Below are 21,920 nucleotides of genomic sequence, written 5' to 3'. Positions count from 1 at the left end.
TGCAATGATCATAACAATTTTTTATTTTTTTTGTGAGTTGTAGAGTGACTTTAAGGTGCAATTGATATTGAATTGTGTATGAAGAGAACTAAGCTCATAAGAAGATAGCGAAGATGATGTTGGTGATGGACAAAATGCTTAAATTTGTATAAGTAATGAAATTGGGACAATAACAAATAAAAAAATGGATGAAATAGTTATTTCGTACTATCATGTGAATTTGGTCATGAGCATGTCAAATGAACTAGAAGCCAAGATGCTACGAGGGCTAAGGAATATGTTTGAAACATTTTCACATGCCCGTGTGAAATTTTACCATCAATTCGCTTTAATTCAAATTATAAACTTTCATTTAGAATATTTGATTATGAGATAATATTCTAAATAGTCTCGATGATGTCAAATATCCACTTTACCTTGGTTTGTAAATAAGAGTTTGAAACACTCATTTAAATATTTTATTTTAAACTTTTTTATCTTTTATTTTTTTATTAAATATTTGCAAAAAAGTTTTATAATAAAATTTTCTTACACTTTTTTTTTTTTATTTTCCTTCTTTTTCTCATTAGATCACAAATATAAGTAATTAGATTTCGTTTTTCCGAGAGGAAAAAAAAAGATTTAGAGTCAATGTCCATGCTAAATTAATCACTTGAAGCTAATTGAATAAGTGGATGTTAAATATTGGATTAGTGAAATTGTGTAGTTTAATTATAAGACTTATTAGAAAGTAATTAAAGATGAATTGAGCTTAATTGTGAATAATGAATCAAAGTATTTCAAATTCCTAATATTAGAATTAATTGGATCTAAATTTAAATTTAAATCAAATATCGACTTAGGTAGGATTTTAAAATTTGCAACCTAACTTTAGATAAGTAATACATCTCAATGACCTTTTCACCGTAAAAATTGATTTACAATGAATTTGATTTTATTCTAATTTTGGCTAATTTCATTTATTCATTTAAATCAAATTTTCTTAATTTTTATTTATAATATTTCATTATCTCACATTGTCATCATCATCTCATCAATTCACACTATTTTCTCTCTTGATTACCAAACACACTGACTATTTGTATGATACCTATAATCACTATACCATCATAGATTTTTGTTAATGTTCTTTTGATTGGGCAAAAGCTACGTTGTAATAGTAGAATCACGTTACAAATTTTGCTTTGATATCATAAATTCGACAATCAGTGTTTGACTGGATCACCCATGCCACAATATGGATGGTATTTTGGGAACAAAAACCTGGTTGGTAGCTACAATTTTATTTTATTTTCAATAATCAGCCTTTTTTATTCCCTTGAAATAATTTGATCGACCGGCAGGTCATATAGGAAACACCAAAGCCGGAAAGCCCATCCTGATGGAGACCGGAAGACCGCTGATATCCACTGTGGAAAACGGTCGCTCCCATCACAAACTCTATCCATCTGATCTGTGGACTTCCAGTTACGTCAAAATCACAAAGAATCAATCGGAAGCGGGCTCTAATGTCTGCGACGCAGAAATGCTTCAACCGCTGAAACGAAACATCACCCAAACACACTTCATTTTCCCGCACTATTGTGCAACCAAGAAGAAGCCTCGAAACAATTCAGCAATGGCGACCTCTCTCCTCTTCTCCCTCATCCTCCTCTCCCTCTCTATATCATCCTCCTCCGCTCTTTTATTCCCCGAAACCATCGTCGACGCCGCCGACGTCCTCTCCGACTCCGGCTACCTCTCTATGGCTCTTAATCTCCAAACCGTCTTCCAAACCCTGCTCCTCCAATCCCCCACTGCTACCGTCTTCGCTCCTTCCGATTCGGCTTTCGTTCGATCAGGTCAGCCTCCTCTTTTTCTGTTACAATACCACACGTTGCCACAGAGACTCTCCCTTGAGGACCTCAAAGCTCTGCCCTACGGCACAAGCATACCGACGATGCTGTTGAACCGCTCGTTGATTGTCACTACTTCGGATGTCGATGCTCTGTTGTCGATCAACAATGTTACAGTCAATGAATTGACTGTTTACGATGCAGGATCAGTGGTTATATATGGAGTGGATGAGTTCTTCGATCCTTCTTTCAGGATTTATTCGAATTCGGTTCCTGAACAGTGCCCTGGACGCAATGATTTCTTCGAGCAAGAAACGTCTAGTTTTGAGGATTTCGACTGTTTTGGCGAAGCTTCAGATCTGTTGAGGTCCAGGGGCTATTCGAAAATGGCAGCATTTATGGATATGCAACTGACAGGGTTTGGAGATGGGACGAGTGTGACGATCTTTGCGCCTGTTGATGAATCAATCGAGGAACACACTAAGAATTTCAGTGATTACTCGGTGATGTTTCGGCAACACGTTGTTCCTGGTTGGCTGCCATGGAAGGTAATGTCTGGGCTCGAAGCTGGAGCAATGTTGCCCACATTTTCAGAAGATTTTAGAATCAAAATCACTAGGTTTGGTGATATCCTTGCTCTCAATGGCATTCCGATCCTTTTTATGGACATGTTTTGTTGCAATTGGCTTGTCGTCCATGGCCTAGATCAGTTGGTTACCTCGTCAATAAAGCAAGACTTGAAGGAAGGTTCCTTCTTTGCATTCAACGACAATGTTGAAGAGAATGCCAAGGAGGGTTCCTTCTTTGCATTCAATGACAATGTTGAAGAGAATGCACCTGACTATGGCGAAAACTCAATACCATGAACGATCACAACTTTTCTATGTATCAGCATCAGGTACTGAAAGCATGGCCTTCATCTTGCAAGCCATGAGTTCTTTTCTGAACATAAAGTTTAGTCAAGCATCAACATACAATCGTAAATGGATAGATTCAGAGCAGTTTTATCATCTGAAAATGGATGTCTAGAACTCGTTGCTCTTTGTGCTTGATAGTGAGACTTGAGAAGCAGATTTTAGTTCCAGGTTGAGGCATTTTTTGTTTAATTTCTTTAATTCTTTTTGGGGATTGTGCATTTGTGTTTTCTGTTTCTCTGTTAGAGATGTAAGAAAACTTGGTCCATCTGGAAAACTAGCTTCATTAGTCACATGGATAAAGCTGGAATAGCGGACTGAAAAATTAAGATGATTATCAGAAGTTGTAATGCGTGTCTAGGAGAACAAAAAAAATGTATTAGGATAACCCCGAAAGCTATGTGCCCTACAAATTTATACATCAGAGTCTGCCTTTCCAAAAGGAGGGTTGAGATGAAGAAGCTTCTCCTGAGAAACACTGCAGTTTAGGAGCATAGCTTGTACTGCCTTCCTCACCCTTTGGATTTCCTGAGAAACTAGCCCTCGCCAACTCCCTTAGCTTCCTCATCTCACTTTTTGATTCCAATTTAACTCCCTTTGGCTGTTTACCTTCTGCTCTCTGCCCATTGAGGATTGTATCTGCAGCTGTAGAAGCTTTTGTTTGATTAGCGTTAAAGGGTGAACCAGGACTGAGAACAGGGACAACTGTTGCAGTCATGCAACTTAATGGCTCAGCTGGGCCCGTTTTAGGTTGGGAAGATAGAGGTATTATTGTCCACCAATGCTTTCTTGGGAGGAAGGGCAGGACAAGACCCTGAGCAGCACATTTCAACCCAAGCTTGAATGAATTCTTTTGAGGCTGTGAGAGTCTCAGAAGGCATTTCATCAGAGCATACCATTCATTGACAAGCTGAGAAGAGAAGGTAAGGAAAAGGAGAGCCAACATCACAAATCCCACAGTCCTTTCCTGATTTGGATTTGAGCCAACCATGCTGAAAGATAAGCCAAAGATGCCTGCCTCACACAAGAGGGAGACACACTCCGCTATGTGGACTCCCCTTCTGATATATGGTTTTAGAGTAAACAGATACAGGAATTGTGCCAAGGTGATTGACAATGCAATGAGGCTTTGGCTTGATCCATGCGATGAGTAAGCTCCAGATATTATGCCAAGTGTAACTCTCCTTAAAAGATCGAAAATGATATAGGAGGATCTGGCGCATCCCAAGAGCCTCTTCGACATGGGAATTTTGGTTTCTTCATTGCTGTCATCTGAACTCAGAGCTCTCATTCTTCCAATCCCACTTTGCCCGCTTTCAGTCCACTTAGGTAAGCTGCTCAGGTCATTCTGATCCACCAAGACAAGCAGTGGAGGACCCTTCTGACTCTCAAACAGAATCCCAAATCGCTGGAGGAAAGTTGAAGGCAGTCCTTCCCTATAGAACCACTTTCCAGTGGTGGACCTCCCAGCGATAGAGACCCATAGTTTACTACACCATCCTTCTTCCTTTGTGCCTGTATGCCTAACCTCTTTATACTGAGCAAAACTGCCAGAGAAGATTGCAACTATAAGAAAGAGGCACACTGAGAAAATAAGGGCAGCAGGGATTGCTAGTAAAAGAGCCCCAACGATTATTCCCCCTGTTGTACCACCTGCAAATTATAGTAGTTTTGAGTTCACAAAACCTTGAAGTAAATTGATTAAAATCTTTTAAAAAAAAAAGGCATAAAAATAATTTCTTACCTCTGATGACAAATGCTGAAGATTGAGATATACAAGGCAGCATAAGAATTAGAAGAAAGAGCTCAAACCTGGGTACAGAAAGTATCCCATGAGCTGATGTTCCAGTCCTCCGTCTTAGGAAAATTAATATCAGAATATGGATTATAATTAAACTCCCTCCTCCAACACCAAGCCAGAACAAGTTCATCTCCAAGTCTTCCCACCTGTTGAGAGAATAATTTAGACTAGTTCTATCACTAAATTACAGATTATTTAAAGGACATTAGCTCTTATTTCTTATTGTTCATAGTGTCCAGCAATCAGGGGAGAGATTTCATTTGAACATTCAAACTCCAAACCACAGAAGGGGAAAGTAGAGCCACCCTTTGTAATTCTCCATTCTTTTGACAACATTGTTAGCTGACAATGGTTCTCCTCTCTGCAAGAAACATGATTCAGCCATCCTGAAGCCCGTATAAATCATTGAAATAGAGCATTATCCGAATTGAGGAAATACTCACCAGGAAATAAATCAAATATTCGCTGAAATTTAGTGGTGATCCATAAGCTATATTCTCCATGCTTATATTGTGCTCTCTGAACCAACTGACCTTGGGACCAGTCGTAGCCGGAAATTGTAAGTTGAAGTCAACTGAATGGTAAGCCCTTTCAGGAGAAGGAAGTGCAACAGAGAAGCTACTAAATTCCATTGCAAGCTTCTTTTCAGCCAAGAAAAAATGATTTGGCCAGATTGAAGGGTTTTCCTTTTTCCATGGAAGCTTTTCACGAGGTATAAGCCACCTAAGACCTTTTGTTGTCTCAGAATATTCAATTGGCAGACCAACTGAGAACCAGTCTGAGAGGACAAACACTTGTAGATGCCCCACCATCCCCTGTCATGGAAGATTTTTAGGTACTGAAACTGAACTAGAATGATTGCAAGGGAAAGGATTTCGACCATCCCAAATTTGAATGTCATGCAGGTAAAACATTTAGGGAAAAGAGTAAAGCTCTTGGGGTATAGCCAAAAGAAAAACCTTCAATATCAATTTCTAAGAGCAAATGATATCAATTTCAGAGGACATAAAATATGTGGTGCACAGAAAATGTAGAACTCGGTTTCTTGGATTTTTTGGGAGACTTAGCCTGTGAATCTTACATGTAGGTTCATTGATGGATTGGAAACAATAATGTTGGTACTCCCAGTGGCAAGAGTGCCTACTGCTCCAAGATTTGCAGAGGAGAGCGAAAGAACAGCAGCTGCCAGTGATGTTGCTAATACTCCGGCAGTCACAAAGGAGTGGAATGCAATCGATATTTCAGGCACCAAGTCTGTATCAGCCAAAGAATTAGAAGCAAGGAACCAAGCAGCCATACAAATTGGTATGCACACTGGCCACTTTCTTAATTCCTTTTTGAAGACAAAATATTGTCAAGAAAATTTAGCATGCTATCAACATTTTTCTAAAAGAAAACATTTTCCATTTCCCAACCATAAAAATTTGAAATCCAGCAAGATAAAAATAATTAACATGTTGGCGAGGAGTAATTATAATATCTGAAAAAGGGGAAAGAAATTGTGCCCGCACAATGCTTCACTTCAAGCCTGTTAGAAGCTAAATTTCGATTTCCTGAAATGTCATTTACTTTTCCTGCAGGGACGGTAACTGACACTTCATTGTGTGATAATGACAAAACTGTCAAAGAGTATAGAGCTCTTGAAAGTTCCTTAAACCTACACAAACACAAACAAAAGCCATGACCCATAAATATAATTGTTGATCAACAAGGAAACGACTAAGAGAATAAAAAAAAAAATCTGCATATATTTTTCATTAGAATTTCTCCTCATTTCTCCTATGTTTATATCACAAGCTAACGTGATGTTATTATCAGTAATAGTACAAATTTTTCAGTAGATTAGGAGTTGTTCTATGCACCTGCCTTGTAACTCTCCCACCTTCCACTTTTACTATGGAGGCCTCAAATCCAAAAACTGGTTTTGTGAACTCAACTATCACATTGATGTAGGACTGCTTTGTAACCATTGGTGAGTTTGTACTTAGCCCTACAGCAGGCTCTGTGGAATCTAGGAGACAAAATCATCAATTAGCTCCAACAAGAAAGAAGAAATGGGATATGTTTGAGAGCATAAATTCTGGAAGAACATACCATAGAGAAATGTAACTGGGGCAGCAGCAGAGACAGGAGCGCCTGTCCTGCCAATTATTGAGTTAGCCCGTAGTTCAATTGTGATAATTTCAGTCCTCATAATATTCTTGAGCTACAGTATGAAATGTAGATCTCATAAATATAAAGTTATGTGCATAAATATTGTTAACAAAGTTGAAGCTTGATGCTTACTTTAAAAACAAATCGGCGATTTCCACCACTTTTATCATGATCAGCTATGAGGTTACCCGAATTCACATGCAATGCCTTTAGGATCTGTTCTGTTGAATTTAGAACAGGTTTGCTGAAGTCCAAGAAAATATTCAAGTCCTCAATTTTGTTGGTTGCAAGAATAGTTCTAGGGACCCCATTGATCTCCAACATGTAGGATGGAGCAGACATCCACAGATCTACCTCCACCGATCTTCTATCTAAGCATCCAATGAAATACAAAGAAGAGGTGTCACAAAAGGTCGGTTTGATATCAACACTCCAAGGAAAAAGTGGCTCCAGTATGTCTCACCTATGTGAATAACTACAACTGAACCATTTGTTCTTGTAAAATGGTTCCCAGCCTGATCTGTACAAAAATTCTCGGCCATTTCAATTATCAAGCGGGCATATATACTTCTCGGTGAGAGAATAATATCAAGGCTATATTTGATTTTCGGTTTAATGATACGCAGTGAAGATGTATTTATAGAGGCAGGACCATTTACGATGACCTACAAAAGAGAACTGCACTTTATTGAAGCAATAAAATTCAATTTGTATGATCCTATAACTACCATACAGAGCATGATGACAAATAAATTGCTGAGCCAGAGACCAACTTACATCACAATTAGATGAGTTCACACACTTGAAGCCACCCTGTCCTGGACATGCTTCACTGAATATAACATCAATGGATATTTTTTGTGCATTCATGTAACTCTGATGGCTAAATATCGTTGCAGTTGGAGGTATTGTGTCTGTTAGATATGAAACAAACATGGTTTTAGATTTTAGCAACATGTTTGACAAAATTGTCTTGGTTTTTCTTTTCTTTTTCGCATGATCATGTCTATGCCTTTCAGGCAACATTATACTTCATAACCCAGCTACTCTAGGCTGACAAAGGTGTTTTGCAGGGATGAATGTGCAAAAGGGACACCAGTGCTTACCGATGAACCATGAATATGCTGATGAATTTCTCTCCCTGTCTGGGGTTGTGATCTTGAGAAGGAACTCATGTTCACGATTTACGGTCAAGTTTTTCAGTGCTATGGTATCAGCAGGGCATGGTCTCAATGTCTGGCCATCAAGCTGTCCAAGTTCAATTTTTCAATGGATCAGTAAGGAAGAATTAAGGTAAGTTTGTAAACCTCAGAGAAGATACTATTTTCGCAACTAATAGCTGATAAAATAGAAATTGGATGTGCGATTGGGATAAATCTAGAACAAATCCAAAATTCTCAGCAGTTTCAATGTGCCCACCTTGCAGAAATCAAAGGAGAAATAAAGAAATTGCAAGCTAAACATTTTCAGTGAGGGTGTAGTAGAAACCCACTAACAGATGCAAGATATAAAGGTGTGCATTTCAGAATGAACTGCAGAACAAATAAATATTAACAACACCCACATATTACCATTCTCCCCTCAGGAAGAGAAAAAGATCAAAAGCAAACACACCTCACAGTAGATAGAACACCCATTATTCCTACATGCATTAGAACCATCTGGCCTCTCCACAGAGTAGCGAAAAACAGCAGTGGAGAACCTTGATCTAGCCGGAGGAGCTTGATCAAAACGAATGACAAGAGTCGACTCTGCTGGCTTTAATGTACCTACCACCATCACTGCAATACAAAGATGGAGTTGAAGAAGAAGGCGGAGCAGACCCATTGTGGAATTGCTAGGCATTTCACTCGCATTAAAGCAAGATGAAGAGAGAAAGAAGGGAGAAAAGACAGGAGAGAGGGTTGTTGGGAAGCATTAAGCAGAAGTTTGAGAGTGATATTATATGGCCATTGTGGTGTACTCATGGCTGTTACTAGAAAAACCAGAGAAAAGAGTAAGGGCAACCACCACTACCTCATTGGTGTCAGCCTCATAACTGCTTGTTTAAAGTAGTTCACATTCCTCATTAACTGCCCTTCCTTCAGCTGAAGCTTGAATGCAGTTTGGGTATTTATTATGGAGGCGAGGCCTGTTGTTTCGCACTCCTTTTCTTCTTTTTTTTCTATGAGTTGGCACCCATTTGCTGTCCTTTTTGTTCAACGGCCTTCACACTCGGCTCAAATTTCCCAGTCCATTACATCCATGATATAGTAGACACTTTTCCTTCCAAGAGAGTAAGATGAAAGAAAGTTAAAAAAAAGTCTTATATTTGGTTTTACTATAAAAAGAAAATTAAAATTAAAATATGTTTAAATTATTTAATATTTATATACAAGTGAATTAAAATAATTATAAAATAATATATTAAATTTAAAGTTAAATTTTTATTTTTTTTCTAGCATTTTCTCTTCAATTTTTCAAAACCAAATATTGTCTGAAAATTTTGAGAGAAAATTTAAATGAGAGAAAATTAAAAAAAAAAAAGTAAAAGGAAATTTAAAAAAAAATTAAACTTAATAAATTATTTTTATATATTATTTCAAAATAAGCAAATTTATGACTAATTTTATTTTATATTTTTCATTATACCTCCAAAAAGAAAATCATTTTCTTAATTTTTTTTTTCTCTCATCTTTTTTTAATTACTTTTCAAGAATCTCACATTACCTAAACAGTATGTAATAATTAGGAGTAACCAAAATTTGAGGGTGAGAGTATTTTCTCAAAAGCTACTTTCATCATATTTGAAGAAATACTTTTTTGAGTGCCGTTTTTAAAAAAATTTCCTGAAAGCATTATTGTAATTGGTAAAAATGCTCATACGTGATGTGTTAATGCTACCAGCACCAGAGCGGAGGAAGAAGCAAAATGAAAATTGAAAAACAATTGGTTGGAGTTCTTGAAATTGGATGTACTAGGTCCATGTGTACGTGTACAGCAGAGAGAAAGGAAATGATGGTTGATTTAATAAAAAATTTATGGCAGTCAGAGAGGGCAGTGAAGGAGGAAGAAGAGTAAAAGGGTAGATAGTTGAGTTTCACAAGACATCAGCCCTGGTGCCGTTGCACCTCCGCCACGACCCTGCAACTGTGTGGTCCACAGATGCTATTTGTAACGGAACCCGCACCCCCTAACCTAAAAAAAGTTGTCATTGAATTAACTGCTCACCAAACGCATAGAGCAGAGAATGAGGAGGAGAGGCTGGTTGAATTCAAGGAGCAATGAATGTGGTTCATCGTTCATGTGCAATCGGGTTGGTCAATGCTCGAATACAATAAGGAACGTTAGACCGCCTGCACTCGGCTGCTTACCTCAAAAGTTGATACTTTGAAACCATGCTTAAAAAAAGATGGATGGGTGTGTTATTAATTCACCTTGCAAACCCAGATCTCCGGTTTTAATGCAGATGTTGGAAGGTGGGTGGGAAAAGAAAACAAAAAGATAGAAGATATTATTATCCCTCTAGTGCTTCTATTAGTCGCTGAAGCAAAATTCATTGCCGGCGGCATTATGTCAAAGTTGTTTTCCCTTCAAACCTATGGCGTCTTCCATGTATGAGCAGAGATTTACAATTGTATGTATGTTTTTGTGTCTTTCTAATAGCATATTGACTATTACGGTGTTACTTTATGTTTATTTTAGGTGGAGATTTTGAATCAGCATGGCATGCCCTGCCCTTTTGGAAATTACAATATTCTGCTTCTTCCCTGCTTTACCTAAGGCTATAAATTTTGATTCCATACAGAATCTAATAACCATTGTGTATACGTAACCAAAGTTGGATTAGTATCGTTTCTATTAGACATCCAATTTACATCATTAAACCCCTGTCGAGCTCAATTTTCTCATCACTGATGAAGGATTTTAAGTATTTCTAGGTTAAAAAAGAGGGATTCACATATAACACAAACTTGTAATCTTATTTATCAAACATGTCTCTAAAATTTAGTGATACATCAAAATAGGTTCATTCTCATGCCATTTTGTGATTGTGAGAGAATGGTTTTTCATGGCCAATTTTATTCAGTATGGGATTCAATCATTAAATCAGAAAAGAGACACATCCACCATTGGAATTCTCATTAGAATTCTAATGAGAATTCAGTATGTGCTCCATAAATATGTTATGGAGCATATATCCACACAATTTGTAAACTTGAGAAGAACTGCCATTAGAATTCTTACTATGGAGCTTCGCCTATAAGTTGCATCCCATCACAAACCAAAACAGTACATGCAAAAAAAAAAAAATATTTCCATTGCACCATTTCTCAAGTAAGCATTTACATAACATACACCTATCTCTTTCTATTTCAGTACTGCTCAAAACAAAAACAAGAAAAGTGAAAGCAGTCCAAACCAATCATACAAATCAAAAATAACCAATCACTTATCTGTACAGGGTTGGCCTAGACGTACTTAGGTTGCATAAGGGATTAACCCATTCTCTCCATTGATAGCAAAATCTGTATCTGATTCTGATACCATCCAGGGTTGTTTAGGTCCCTGCCATGATAAACAGCAAAAGGTACAAGTCAGATTCAACAAGAACAGGACTTGAATGAGCATTCCCCTCAGAACATGATGCATCCCATCCATCCGTCCTCAGATGCTAGTAAAATATTTTCTCCATAACATGTAAATGTTTAGAAAATGAACCAGACTAAAAGGTGCAGTGCCAGAGGTGCATCCTAAATTGGAGGAAACCAATTTACCTCATTTTCTTTTGGTTATTCATTTTTACACTTTCTTTTTTGTCTTTTCATTGCATCAATTATTTTATCCATCTTGATGGTCACAAAGTATTCATTTTCCTTTACTCATCTCTCATATTTTTTTTATCATGCATGATGAGTCATGACATCCTAATTTACTATTTTTCTGTATGTGTTAGAAAAGAAAGTCATTTTAATTCCTCTTGTCATGTCATGGCTTTGTGCATCATAATATTTATTAACATGATTACATGTATTGCTTTTATGGACAATGTACATGCAACAAAATCTACCTTCCCTTGCCGTATGATTTTCGGAGTTCTCCCAGTCATATCTACTACAGTGGATGGGTCAGCCACTCTGACACCCCCATCAACAACAAAATCAAGACCCTGATAAATCAAACAGAGCAATCAGAGAGCTAGAATATGAAAAGAGGATGATTCAAAAAATAGGATAGGAAAACTCTGATTGGAAGGCATGTATTCACTAAAAGCTTTTGAAGCTAAACAACCCAAGAATAGTCGTATTCCACCTCAATAAGAATTCAGACCTCTTAAGTGCATATAGGTGTCTTTCTTTGTGAAGCAGACAACAAAAGGGGAAGGGAGTGTAGTTTGAATATCACATGAAACAGGCTAATTCAAATTTGCTTTGTCTTGTGAAGCTACCAACCCCATATTTTCAATGAAGCCATCAAATTGTCAAGAAGAAAAACTGAGGTTGTTAACAAAGATGGAATTAAAAAAAAGAAAAAAAAGAAAAGTAACTACTGTAATTTCTTCAAATCTTAAAAAATTGTTAAGCATAACATACGGTAGAAGATTATGAAATAAATAAATGTCACTATTCATTAACAAAGATGGAATTAAAAAAAATGGAACTATTGAAATTTCTTCAAATCCTAAAAAATTGTTAAGCATAACATATGGTAGAAGATCATGAAATAAATAAATCTCATTAATGTTATTTCTTCAAATCCTAAAAATACGTTAAGCATAACATACAGTAGAGGATGATAGAATAAGTAAATAAATAAAAGAAGTTTATTCCAAATGACCGATACAGCGTACAATATGTCAGAACACCCAAATTGAACTATTTTCTGTTAGCTAGAAACTGGAGGTGAAATTCATAATCGATAATGTTGTTAAAATAATCTAAAGCAGTCATCATAAAAAATGACTCATACCTCTGGTCCATATACATCAGCTATTGTAACCGGATCCAACATCCATTCATTTTCCTTTGGCGACTTGACACTAAGACAGGCAATAGGAAAATGATCAATCATAAAAATATGATTGAGGTTCTTGAAAATAAATAAATTATGTGTGTGTGTGTGTGTGTGTGTGTGAGAGAGAGAGAGAGAGAGAGAGAACCTTGTGGCTATTAAGGGTGCATCCATCATCTGTAAAATTGCTTTGCAGATGGCATCGTCAGGCATGCGGACACCTACATTTTTCCTTGATGCATATTTTGCAGTTGTAGTCCCATACCTTGTACACTGTTTGGGTAATTCTTTGCTTGCGGTTAAGATGAAAGTATACTGTTACAAAGAATAGTTCTGTCATGTTTCCAAATTCTTCAATGTAGTCTGAGGAACCTACCATACCCAAACACATCCAGTACATAAATTTCCACTGGCAACATAGTATGATACAAATACCATGGTGAAATTATGCAGCTCTTAGGCTGTTTTAGGATGAGATTAATGGGTATTTTAGATTTCCTCCTATGGCATAAGATAAGATCAATTATTATTCTTACAGGTCCGGGTAAGCAATGCTTGACAGCTCGAAAAATGTTTGTTTGACCTTGGCCAATACCACAAGGGAACCCCGTTGTATATGTATCTATGTCCCTTAAGGAGCGGCATAAAATACTAAGGGGCTGCATAAGTGATACTGAAACATCAGAAAACATAAATGGAAAGAGTTGTAGCCTAAAACATTTTAAATTCAGAATACTTGATAAATGAATAATGACTTTGTGCATGTTGTGAGGGTGCACCATCTAGCCAAAAGGCAATAAGTATCTAAGAATGAACAATCCAATGCTGACTTAATTCCATAGAGGACAATATCCTTAAGCATATGCTGGTGGTGCATAGGGAAAAATAAATTTCCTTGCCTTTGAAGCTTCTATATCTTTTATTCTGCAAATGCAAAGACATGAGACTGCTGTCAGTTATCACCAAAGGAGAGAAAAATGGCATACATGAGTTCAGATAGTAGAGGCTGATACAAGAAAGCAAGACCATCTACCTTCGAAGGCGTTCAATGGCTGAGTGGCTTCTCAGGTGACAAACTATTGCATACCTGTTACAAAGGAAGCATTTGGATTCACTAGAACAGAAAATGTATCACATGGATCGTAATAAAACATATTAAGTTAAATGCGTAAATAATCATCATGAGAACGACTCATGTTCAATTCACAACAAAAATAAGTTGTGAGGAGTGACGAATGAAAATCCCTTTTGCGCATTCTGTTCTGTTGTTGAGAAAACATAGGAAGAGAATGAAATAAAACCATTAAGTCATATATTTTCTATCATATACGACCCCCTCTCATTGAACAAGGGTGAAACCCAACCCATTCACTTCTTGTAGACTTAAAAATCACAATTCAAGCTCCCTTTGCCTCTTGGAAGCAAGAGAATAATAAGCTGCCATACAGAACCAAACCTCAACTTAGCTGAGCTTTTTTCAATTATTAGTTGTAATATTGCTATAGACATGATTCAAGTATACTTGCTGTGCAGATGGATTGTGACCCATTTGATACCTTTTGTCCTGTGTCCAATATCTATCAAAAAAACATGATTTAAGCTTTGTTGTGTTCTTCATTTTTGGAACGGAGAGAAAAAAGGGAACATATGGTTCAATCTTTTTTGCATTATTTCCTTTCCCTCCAATTTCTAATCAATCAAAAATAAGATTAGTCTTATAAATCATTTCCTAGAAGAGGAATATCTAAGATTGCTTACAGGGAAAAAGAAAACAAAAAGGGAAAAATCTCCTCAAATGTATCCTCCCAAGATGTTCATAACTGGCATGCAAACTCATGATCACATCCAATTGACAAGTACCATAGCAGGTGATGCGCATAACATGGTCTACATCAAGGACCAGCACAGAATTGTGACAAAAAGAATGATATATGAAAGATTATAGTCTCCCAACCATTCCAAAGGTAAAGCTCTCCTTTTAGACTGACACTTAAAAATTGAAAAATAATTGAAAGGGGAAAAACATACACAGTGTCCGTAGGAATGACTCCCACAGCTCCCTCTTTCAGAAGGTCCGCAACTGGTTCCAATTTCCAACTGTCCGTGCCTGATGGATCCGCTTCCACATAGAGCAATCCATCCTCCTGATCACATTTCCACAAGCTATTTCATCTATTCTGAATTCTACATGCAATTTCATAATGATCGTCCGAGGGATTAAGAATTACAAATTCCCACAAACTTGAACACTAGAGATGAATTGAACAAGAAACTGCTAAAATTAAGCGTAATTACTATAAACTGAAATCAAACAAATACAGAAAATGAAACTTGTTGAATATTTCAGCATGAGGAGAAGGAGGATGAGTGATTGAATAAAAAGAATGGAATGAGACCTTGGAAAAGCGAGGAGCGGAGTATTTGAGGCGTTTAGGGCTTCTCTTGGCGGCCAAAGCTACGAAGCGGAACCGTGGAAATTCCACTTTATCCAATGGAGTGAGACGATGCACATCCTGAGAACGATGGAAGGCGCCAACGCCATGACTCCAGGGCTGGGCTTTCACTTCTAACAGCATTCTTCGCTCCGTCACACTGAAACGCCAGAGAGAGGAGGCAGCTAAAAAATGAGGAGTTAACGAAACGACGCCGTTTCGGGCTATAAGATGGTGCCTGGTTTGATGCACATTTTCACTACGGTCATTTCAAAACGACTTACCATTTATATTTATTAGGTCTCTCCAGTAAATTGAAAAAAAATATATGAATAACTTGTTTATTATGTTTGGATTAATTTTACCATTTTACTCACCTTCTTATAATCCAATTGATAAATAAAAATAACAGTTAATGTTTCATTTTTCTATTAAATAAAAATAAAAATACGAAACCTCAAGAAAGGAAACGTATATGCATAGCTAACTCCAGAAGACCAAACCCGTTACGTATTAGATAAGGCAACCATATCTATCAAGCAATCCGAGATATTTCACTTGTCTATATTCGTATACTTATTATTAAAGCGAAGTTTATAGCTTCCCTCTACTCCAGGGCTAGTGGCTTTTGTGAAGCAGTTTAACAGCATATGAACAAATATGGGATCGCAAAATTTTCATCCTTACGCCTGAACGCAAGTAGCAGATGCTCACTGAAAGGAAGATGATCGAGGGTTTGGCATTCGATCCTTCTTTTTCGACCTGCATCCCCTGACGGCTAATTCAGGATTTTTGTTCGATCTATAATCCCCATTTCATTCCTTCCGGTGAGCATATGCGAGGGCAGTGTAATTGGCATACACAACTTGGGCATTAAACCAACCAAGCACCCCAAAAACCATAAGAGCAACATGTCCCGCAGCTCCCACCAAACACACCCGCCAGCTACCAAAAGAACTAAATTTAAAGTGCACAAATAGCCTGAAAGGATGAAAAAGGCTAGCCACGCATTGGTACAACTGAGTCAACAAACAAACCAATTGAAGCAGTTGGAAGCAACACACCCGTGCAAGGATGGATGGATTTAAGTCACCAAGCAGTACAATCAGTGATGGAGGCAACGCTCCAATTGAAACTGCACAAAATCACAATAGATTATCTGGATTTCATTTTTTTATTTTTCCTTTTTCTTCCATCTGGTCAAAGAGTGTAACTATCAATTAGATAAACAATGGGCTCATATCACAAGCACAACTTCTAATTTTGTAGTTCATTGGTTTACCAGGCAGTGAATCTCAGCCTTAACTACATCCTCTAAAATGTGGTAATGAAAAAGAAACAAGGCTGTACCACAACAATGACACATGGCAAACATAAAATTTGAAAAACCTAAAGCTTCTCAGCCAATATTCACCGAGATTAAAAATTAATATTTCATATGGATGACAGCTACTTATTAATCAGTTTACATTTGGAAAACACGACTTCATTAAAAAATTAACTTGTACATGGAATAAACCATGTAGTTCTCAATCTTCTCGAACCTCTGATGGTTGTTTCATCTCCAAAGTACCTGATATACATACCAACACTGCTTATCTTGGAGGAGGTGGTGGCACATGGGATTTAGCAAAGCCTACCCATGCAACAATGCCAACAGCAAGGATTATCCATCCAAATATGTCATACTTGAGATCGCTACTCTTCTTTTTCTTCGAAGTCTGAAAGAGATGAATCAAAAATCCAACTTAAGATATACTTATCAGCTGATAAAAAATAAATATAAGCAATTCAAGAGTGAGACTGTGCTGTCAAGCATAAAGCGTGAGCACAGAGTTTGTGTAAAGAACAATTTTCACAAAAGAAACAAAGTCATCTTTGACGCTATGTGAATTAAAAACCTCTCTCATAAAAATATTCACTAGTCTAGGACCCAAAACCAGTATTATCCATTCCTTACCCAACTTCATTGCTAGCTGAATACCAGTTGCTAACAGAACACACATTTCATTGCAGAAATTGATGAAAGATGTTTCCCCAATGAAATATTGCATCCAAGGTTCCTGAGGGATACAATTAACAGAGATATCCCTTTGTTTGTGGAAGCTCATGTAAGGTTGGTCATTGGTCTAAACTTCACCAAATCCTAGTGCACAAATCCAACTGTTTGTATTGAGTTTATATAAAGTGCCTTTGGAAGGGCAACCCAACAAGGATCTTCATCAACTGGAACATTTGCCCCTTCCATTCCTGATTCTAATGATGTTGCTGTGTCCTTCCCCATATCTATATCCGTGTTTTTGCATTGGTAGATGCAAATGTAGGTATGCAGCATGACTTACAAGAGGTAAATGATTATTAATCTATCGATAGAACCATGATTCGAGTATATGTATGTGAGCAGGAAGGCTGCAAATGCAAAAGAAAAGGCTGTAATTGAACCATGCTCATATGCAACCCTTGAATTACTAATAGTGTCTATATAATCCATGAACAAACATGTCAAGCCTGTGAGTCAACCAAATCATTGGGCCAAGAGTGTAATGTAAACCCTTATTCATTCTCTTTACTTCCCAATCAGCAGTAGTCCAAACTCCTCCATCTATTCTAAAGAGTATGATACTTAATTGAGTAGTGCAGAAAGAAATAAGATAGCAATATATTTATATAACAGCATCATTCCAATGATAACCACAACCTAACAGGAAAAGGGAGTCTTAGAAGATCACCTTTGTACCAGTAGAAGTAGAGGACCCTGCACCCATCGCCTGTTGACTAAAACCTTGTTTATGGATCTCCATGTGTAGTTCAGGAGCCTAAGGACACAGTACATATTAATTTTAGAAAAAGATTCAAACATCATATCAATTGAGTATAGAGAAGAGTAGTCCAAGAACAAATTTTTGATAAAATGATGAGGTAAAAGAAGACCTCTCTCAGCAAATAATTCTTTGAAAATGCCTATACAGTTCTATCATCACAACAATGACTCATCAGTTACAGCTCATGCATTATCACCAACAGAAATACTCTTTATCATTTCCACAGTTTTAGAAGACATGAAATTAATTTAGAAAGGTGGAACACCCACCTAAGCTTTATCAAATTCTTTACAAGCCCAGCACTTGGGCGTTAGGATCCCTAGGCTGCTTGACACTTGAAAGTTGGGTGCCAACAATAGCAAGTTAGGTGCCCATCATGTGCTTCAAGTCGGCTCCTAAGATTACTTTTTCCCTCAAATCACCAATAGCAATACTCTTATCAACAGAAATACTAGAAGACATGAAATTAATTTAGAAAGGTGGAACACCCACCTAAGCTTTATCAAATTCTTTACTAGTCCAACACTTGCCTGTTAGAATCCCTAGACTGCTTGACACTTGAACGTTGGGTGCCAACAATGGAAAGTTAGGTGTCCATCATGTGCTTCAAGTGGGCTCCTAAGATTACTTTTTCTCTCAAAAGCATTGTCACTTGGGTTGTTAGATTGATGATTATAACATAAGCAACAAGTATGTATGACTTGATATCATGAAATAACTAAAGGTTGTAAAAAAATTCAGCAGCCAACAGCTTGAGCTCCCATAAGCATGAATGTTTTATATCATTTTCCTTTAAGATAATAGAAAGCTAAGCATAAGATTCTAGCTATTATATTGCTCCTTTGAGTTTACAAAGGAGGTGACAACCATAAAACATATATAAACTTGTACAAACAAGCAGTTGGTAGTCTTATTCTCTTACTTGGCTAATTAATATCTATCCAGCTCCTGACCAAAGCAAACCATTCCACTCTTTGATCAAATGAGAATCTAATCTTGCATGTGAAACTAACGACAATCTAACTTCTAAATACAATTCATACACAGATAGCCCAAAGTAAACATGTTTTTAATATCTAGATAGCGGCATAATTTGGTATCATATCAAATTTTCCATGCTACAGGATATGATTTATGCAGCTACCACATCACAAACTCTTTGTGTGGTAAAGCTCCTAATACATAACCATGTAATCTGATCTTTGTGAAAACCTGGTTTGACAATAAAGGAGAATCTCATGAACACAATGCACAGGTGGCAACTTGGATGTAAGCACAACAATATCCAATAATCACGTCATTGTCTTAATCTTCCATATTGCCAACCTAAAAGCAAATCAATTAGCAGAAAAAGGGGACACCGCAGGGGGGACCTAACTGTGAAAAGACTACCAAAATTAAAACCACAGATCATGTAACAGCTGGTCGTGAGAAAAGAACCAAGGCTTCACCTAAATAAGGTAAGAAACTCCAAGCAGAACCAAGTTGGATTGCACTAACAGAAACCATGCTACAGAGGTTTAATTTCTAATGAGAAAGACCAAGAAAAAGGAGCCAATTTACATCACTCAGACAGCATAAAGCAAAATTATATTTCCACGGGGTCATAAGGATGAATACCTTAGCTGCCACTTCTAAAGACTTGCGATAAAGATCATTCCCTGGATCCTACAGGTAAGAGAACCACTTTTATCAGAATTCTGCAAGAATAAAACAGAGATATCTACTGCATTCATAATTTCATATTACTACATTGTGGTTTTGGCAGAGAAGTTACCTCATCAACAGATTGCTGAAAGTATTGAGATGCCTTGTCAAAATAATCCCTGGCCTCATCCTGATCAGGAGTCAGAAACGCATGAGAAGTGTGAGCATTTCCCAGGCACCAAAGGGTGTCGTGTTTATTGGGATTCAGCATCAACGCCTCCTCCAGCTTCGAGATCGCGTCTGCATAATCAAACTACTGAGCCATCGAAACTAGGGTTCTTACGATTTTCACCCCTCTTTTGCCCCAAAACTTCATTATTAGGAAGAGGGATCCATACCTTGAATCATCTTCTTTGAATCGGGCACGCTCTGGAACTGAGATAACTCAAGCAGCGCTCCTCCCCACCTCGTCAAGTTCTGACAAAGAAAAAAAGAAAAACAATAAATTGAAACTTTCGTTATCGAACAAATCCAATGTTTGGTTTCCGAGAAATCGTGCGGAAAAATAAAATAAACTCGGAATCTCAAAGCATGCATTCCAATCCCAGCCTATGACACTATCAGATTTCGATTTTCCATTTATTTTCCTAGGACTTCTCATGAACCAAACAGAGCGATAGGCATGAGAATAAACAATCTCGGATAAAAACAAGAGATTCAAGGAGAAGGAGATGATACGAACATCGGCATCCTGAGGGTTCTTGGCGTATGTTGCTTCAGCTGTCTTGCGAGCGTGCTCGAAGAAGAGGAGCCGATCGAAGTCGCTCTGCATATCCATGGCTACCGATACTAAGCTTCCGTACGAAAAATATCTATAGCTATGTAATGTATATTTCCTCTTGGATTCTAGGGTTCGAAGAGGTGAGGCGGGCCTTTGAATAGAGTGAACGGCGAAGACGGCCCAGTAGGGCTGTTTACAAATGGGAGAAAAGGTCGTTTAACAGGCCCATTCGCGTTTAAGCGCGTGCTAGTAAACGACTCCCTGTTCTTCTTTGTGGAGTTTGAGCCACGCGCTCTGTGGAAATTGAGAGGGTATTCATGCGTGTCTTCGAATTAAGGTAGCCCAAGGCACACGCGGACGCCTAAGTTTATGACACCTGGGAATCTACTAGACATTTAGTCTCGTTCTCTCTGACGTGTCCCTGTATTAGTATTGTCGAGTTATCTTAAACAAGCTCCACATAAGTATTTAATCGTTTTGTAGTGTAATTTTTTTATTGGGTCTATGACTAGCTTAAAATAAAAATACCGTACGATCCTTAGGACGTGACAGTGGTTCTATAAACGAAAATCCCCTCATTAAAATATCTAGTCGTTCACCATATAATCATCTAACAAAGGCTAAATGCTCGTATCCGTGGATCGTGTTTGTATTATGCTAAAATTTAAATACTTGAATAAATATGTCAATCCAAACATGACGTAAATAATAATGAGTTTAAAATAAAAACTTAAATACGATTTAATTATTAAATAACATGTGGTATAACTCGTTTAATAATAAGGTTTTATTTCACTTTTATTACTCAACTGATATATTTAATAAAAATCAAATATTAAATGAGTATAAGTGTGGTCTATTATTAAGTTAGTAAGTATAATTATTAAACAGGTTAACTTGAGTTAAATTCATTCATTTTCTACGAATTGACCCAAAAACAATCTTGTTAATTAAATTGATTGTACAAATCCAACATAAATTTGATCAAAATACAATTACATTCAATTCAAATTAATGAAAAATATTTTTGTTTTGAGTTTATTAGTGAATTATATCAAATTTTGGTCGGTCATATTTGATAAAAAAAATGTTAAACATTAACTTACTTTTATTCAAAATTTGAAAATCTTAAAAATAAGTTTAAAAGGTTTGAGTATAGACAAGTTAGTCTTTTTTTTTTTTTTTTTTTTGGTAAAGTAGGGTTGAATTAGAATTTTTAAATTTAAACTAAAATATCTTAATTAATTTGGAAAGAATTTTAAATTTCAATTTGAGAATTCAAAAATATGTATATTTTTTCAAATAATGAAAATAATTTGGAAATAAATTTTTAATTGATGATTTTAAATAGAGAAATTAAAAAATAAAATCTTTTCAAATCTTTTAAGAAATTTGGAAAACATATTTGAAAAAAAAAATTAAGAATTCAAAAACAAACATTTTTTCAAGTCTTTTTTAATTTAAAATACAAAATATTTTCAAATCCTTTTAACATTATTAAGTTAAGTTTATGATTTAAAAAAACTAATAAGGAGAATCTTTC

General features: G+C 36.7%; 4 protein-coding genes across 7 annotated transcripts; 1 reads left to right on the top strand and 3 right to left on the bottom strand.

Moving 5' to 3' along the window:
• Positions 1-1,433: 1,433 nt before the first annotated feature.
• LOC117930921 (putative fasciclin-like arabinogalactan protein 20) lies at positions 1,434-7,826 on the top strand. The gene is made up of 2 exons (XM_034851728.1): positions 1,434-2,733; positions 7,778-7,826. The coding sequence occupies exon 1, from the start codon at positions 1,526-1,528 to the stop codon at positions 2,699-2,701; it is 1,176 nt and encodes a 391-aa protein (XP_034707619.1). The 5' UTR covers positions 1,434-1,525; the 3' UTR covers positions 2,702-2,733; positions 7,778-7,826.
• On the bottom strand, positions 3,049-8,889 carry LOC117930920. Of its 3 annotated transcripts, none has more exons than XM_034851725.1 (13): positions 8,319-8,868; positions 7,811-7,952; positions 7,482-7,618; positions 7,168-7,369; positions 6,837-7,075; positions 6,645-6,756; positions 6,417-6,561; positions 6,062-6,207; positions 5,632-5,804; positions 4,994-5,365; positions 4,856-4,911; positions 4,494-4,696; positions 3,049-4,402 (listed from the first exon to the last, which is right to left on the bottom strand). In XM_034851725.1, exons 1-13 carry the CDS (start codon positions 8,547-8,549, stop codon positions 3,171-3,173), a joined length of 3,390 nt encoding a protein of 1,129 aa, XP_034707616.1. In that variant the 5' UTR covers positions 8,550-8,868; the 3' UTR covers positions 3,049-3,170. The 3 variants fall into 3 exon arrangements, with proteins under 3 accessions (XP_034707616.1, XP_034707617.1, XP_034707618.1); XM_034851727.1 differs by having other exon boundaries at positions 4,183-4,402; positions 4,562-4,696; positions 8,319-8,889; XM_034851726.1 differs by lacking the exons at positions 7,811-7,952; positions 8,319-8,868 and having other exon boundaries at positions 7,168-7,382; positions 7,482-7,564.
• A 2,092-nt stretch (positions 8,890-10,981) lies between these two features.
• On the bottom strand, positions 10,982-16,257 carry LOC117930346 (uncharacterized protein YciO). 2 transcript variants are annotated; one of them, XM_034850964.1, is made up of 10 exons: positions 15,842-16,257; positions 15,092-15,287; positions 14,724-14,839; positions 13,729-13,782; positions 13,595-13,619; positions 13,232-13,354; positions 12,844-13,010; positions 12,654-12,723; positions 11,755-11,853; positions 10,982-11,252 (listed from the first exon to the last, which is right to left on the bottom strand). In XM_034850964.1, the coding sequence occupies exons 1-10, from the start codon at positions 15,868-15,870 to the stop codon at positions 11,166-11,168; spliced, it is 966 nt and encodes a 321-aa protein (XP_034706855.1). In that variant the 5' UTR covers positions 15,871-16,257; the 3' UTR covers positions 10,982-11,165. The 2 variants fall into 2 exon arrangements, with proteins under 2 accessions (XP_034706855.1, XP_034706856.1); XM_034850965.1 differs by lacking the exon at positions 13,232-13,354.
• A 147-nt stretch (positions 16,258-16,404) lies between these two features.
• LOC117930347 (mitochondrial import receptor subunit TOM20) lies at positions 16,405-20,534 on the bottom strand. The gene is made up of 6 exons (XM_034850966.1): positions 20,339-20,534; positions 19,995-20,073; positions 19,727-19,896; positions 19,570-19,617; positions 17,857-17,943; positions 16,405-16,848 (listed from the first exon to the last, which is right to left on the bottom strand). Exons 1-6 carry the CDS (start codon positions 20,432-20,434, stop codon positions 16,723-16,725), a joined length of 606 nt encoding a protein of 201 aa, XP_034706857.1. The 5' UTR covers positions 20,435-20,534; the 3' UTR covers positions 16,405-16,722.
• Positions 20,535-21,920: the final 1,386 nt, after the last annotated feature.

The sequence above is a fragment of the Vitis riparia genome, chromosome 14, assembly GCF_004353265.1.
Source record: "Vitis riparia cultivar Riparia Gloire de Montpellier isolate 1030 chromosome 14, EGFV_Vit.rip_1.0, whole genome shotgun sequence".
Taxonomy (NCBI): domain Eukaryota; kingdom Viridiplantae; phylum Streptophyta; class Magnoliopsida; order Vitales; family Vitaceae; genus Vitis; species Vitis riparia.
The sequence above is the reverse complement of the archived record's forward strand: the minus strand, read 5'-3'. Positions and strand labels throughout refer to the sequence as shown.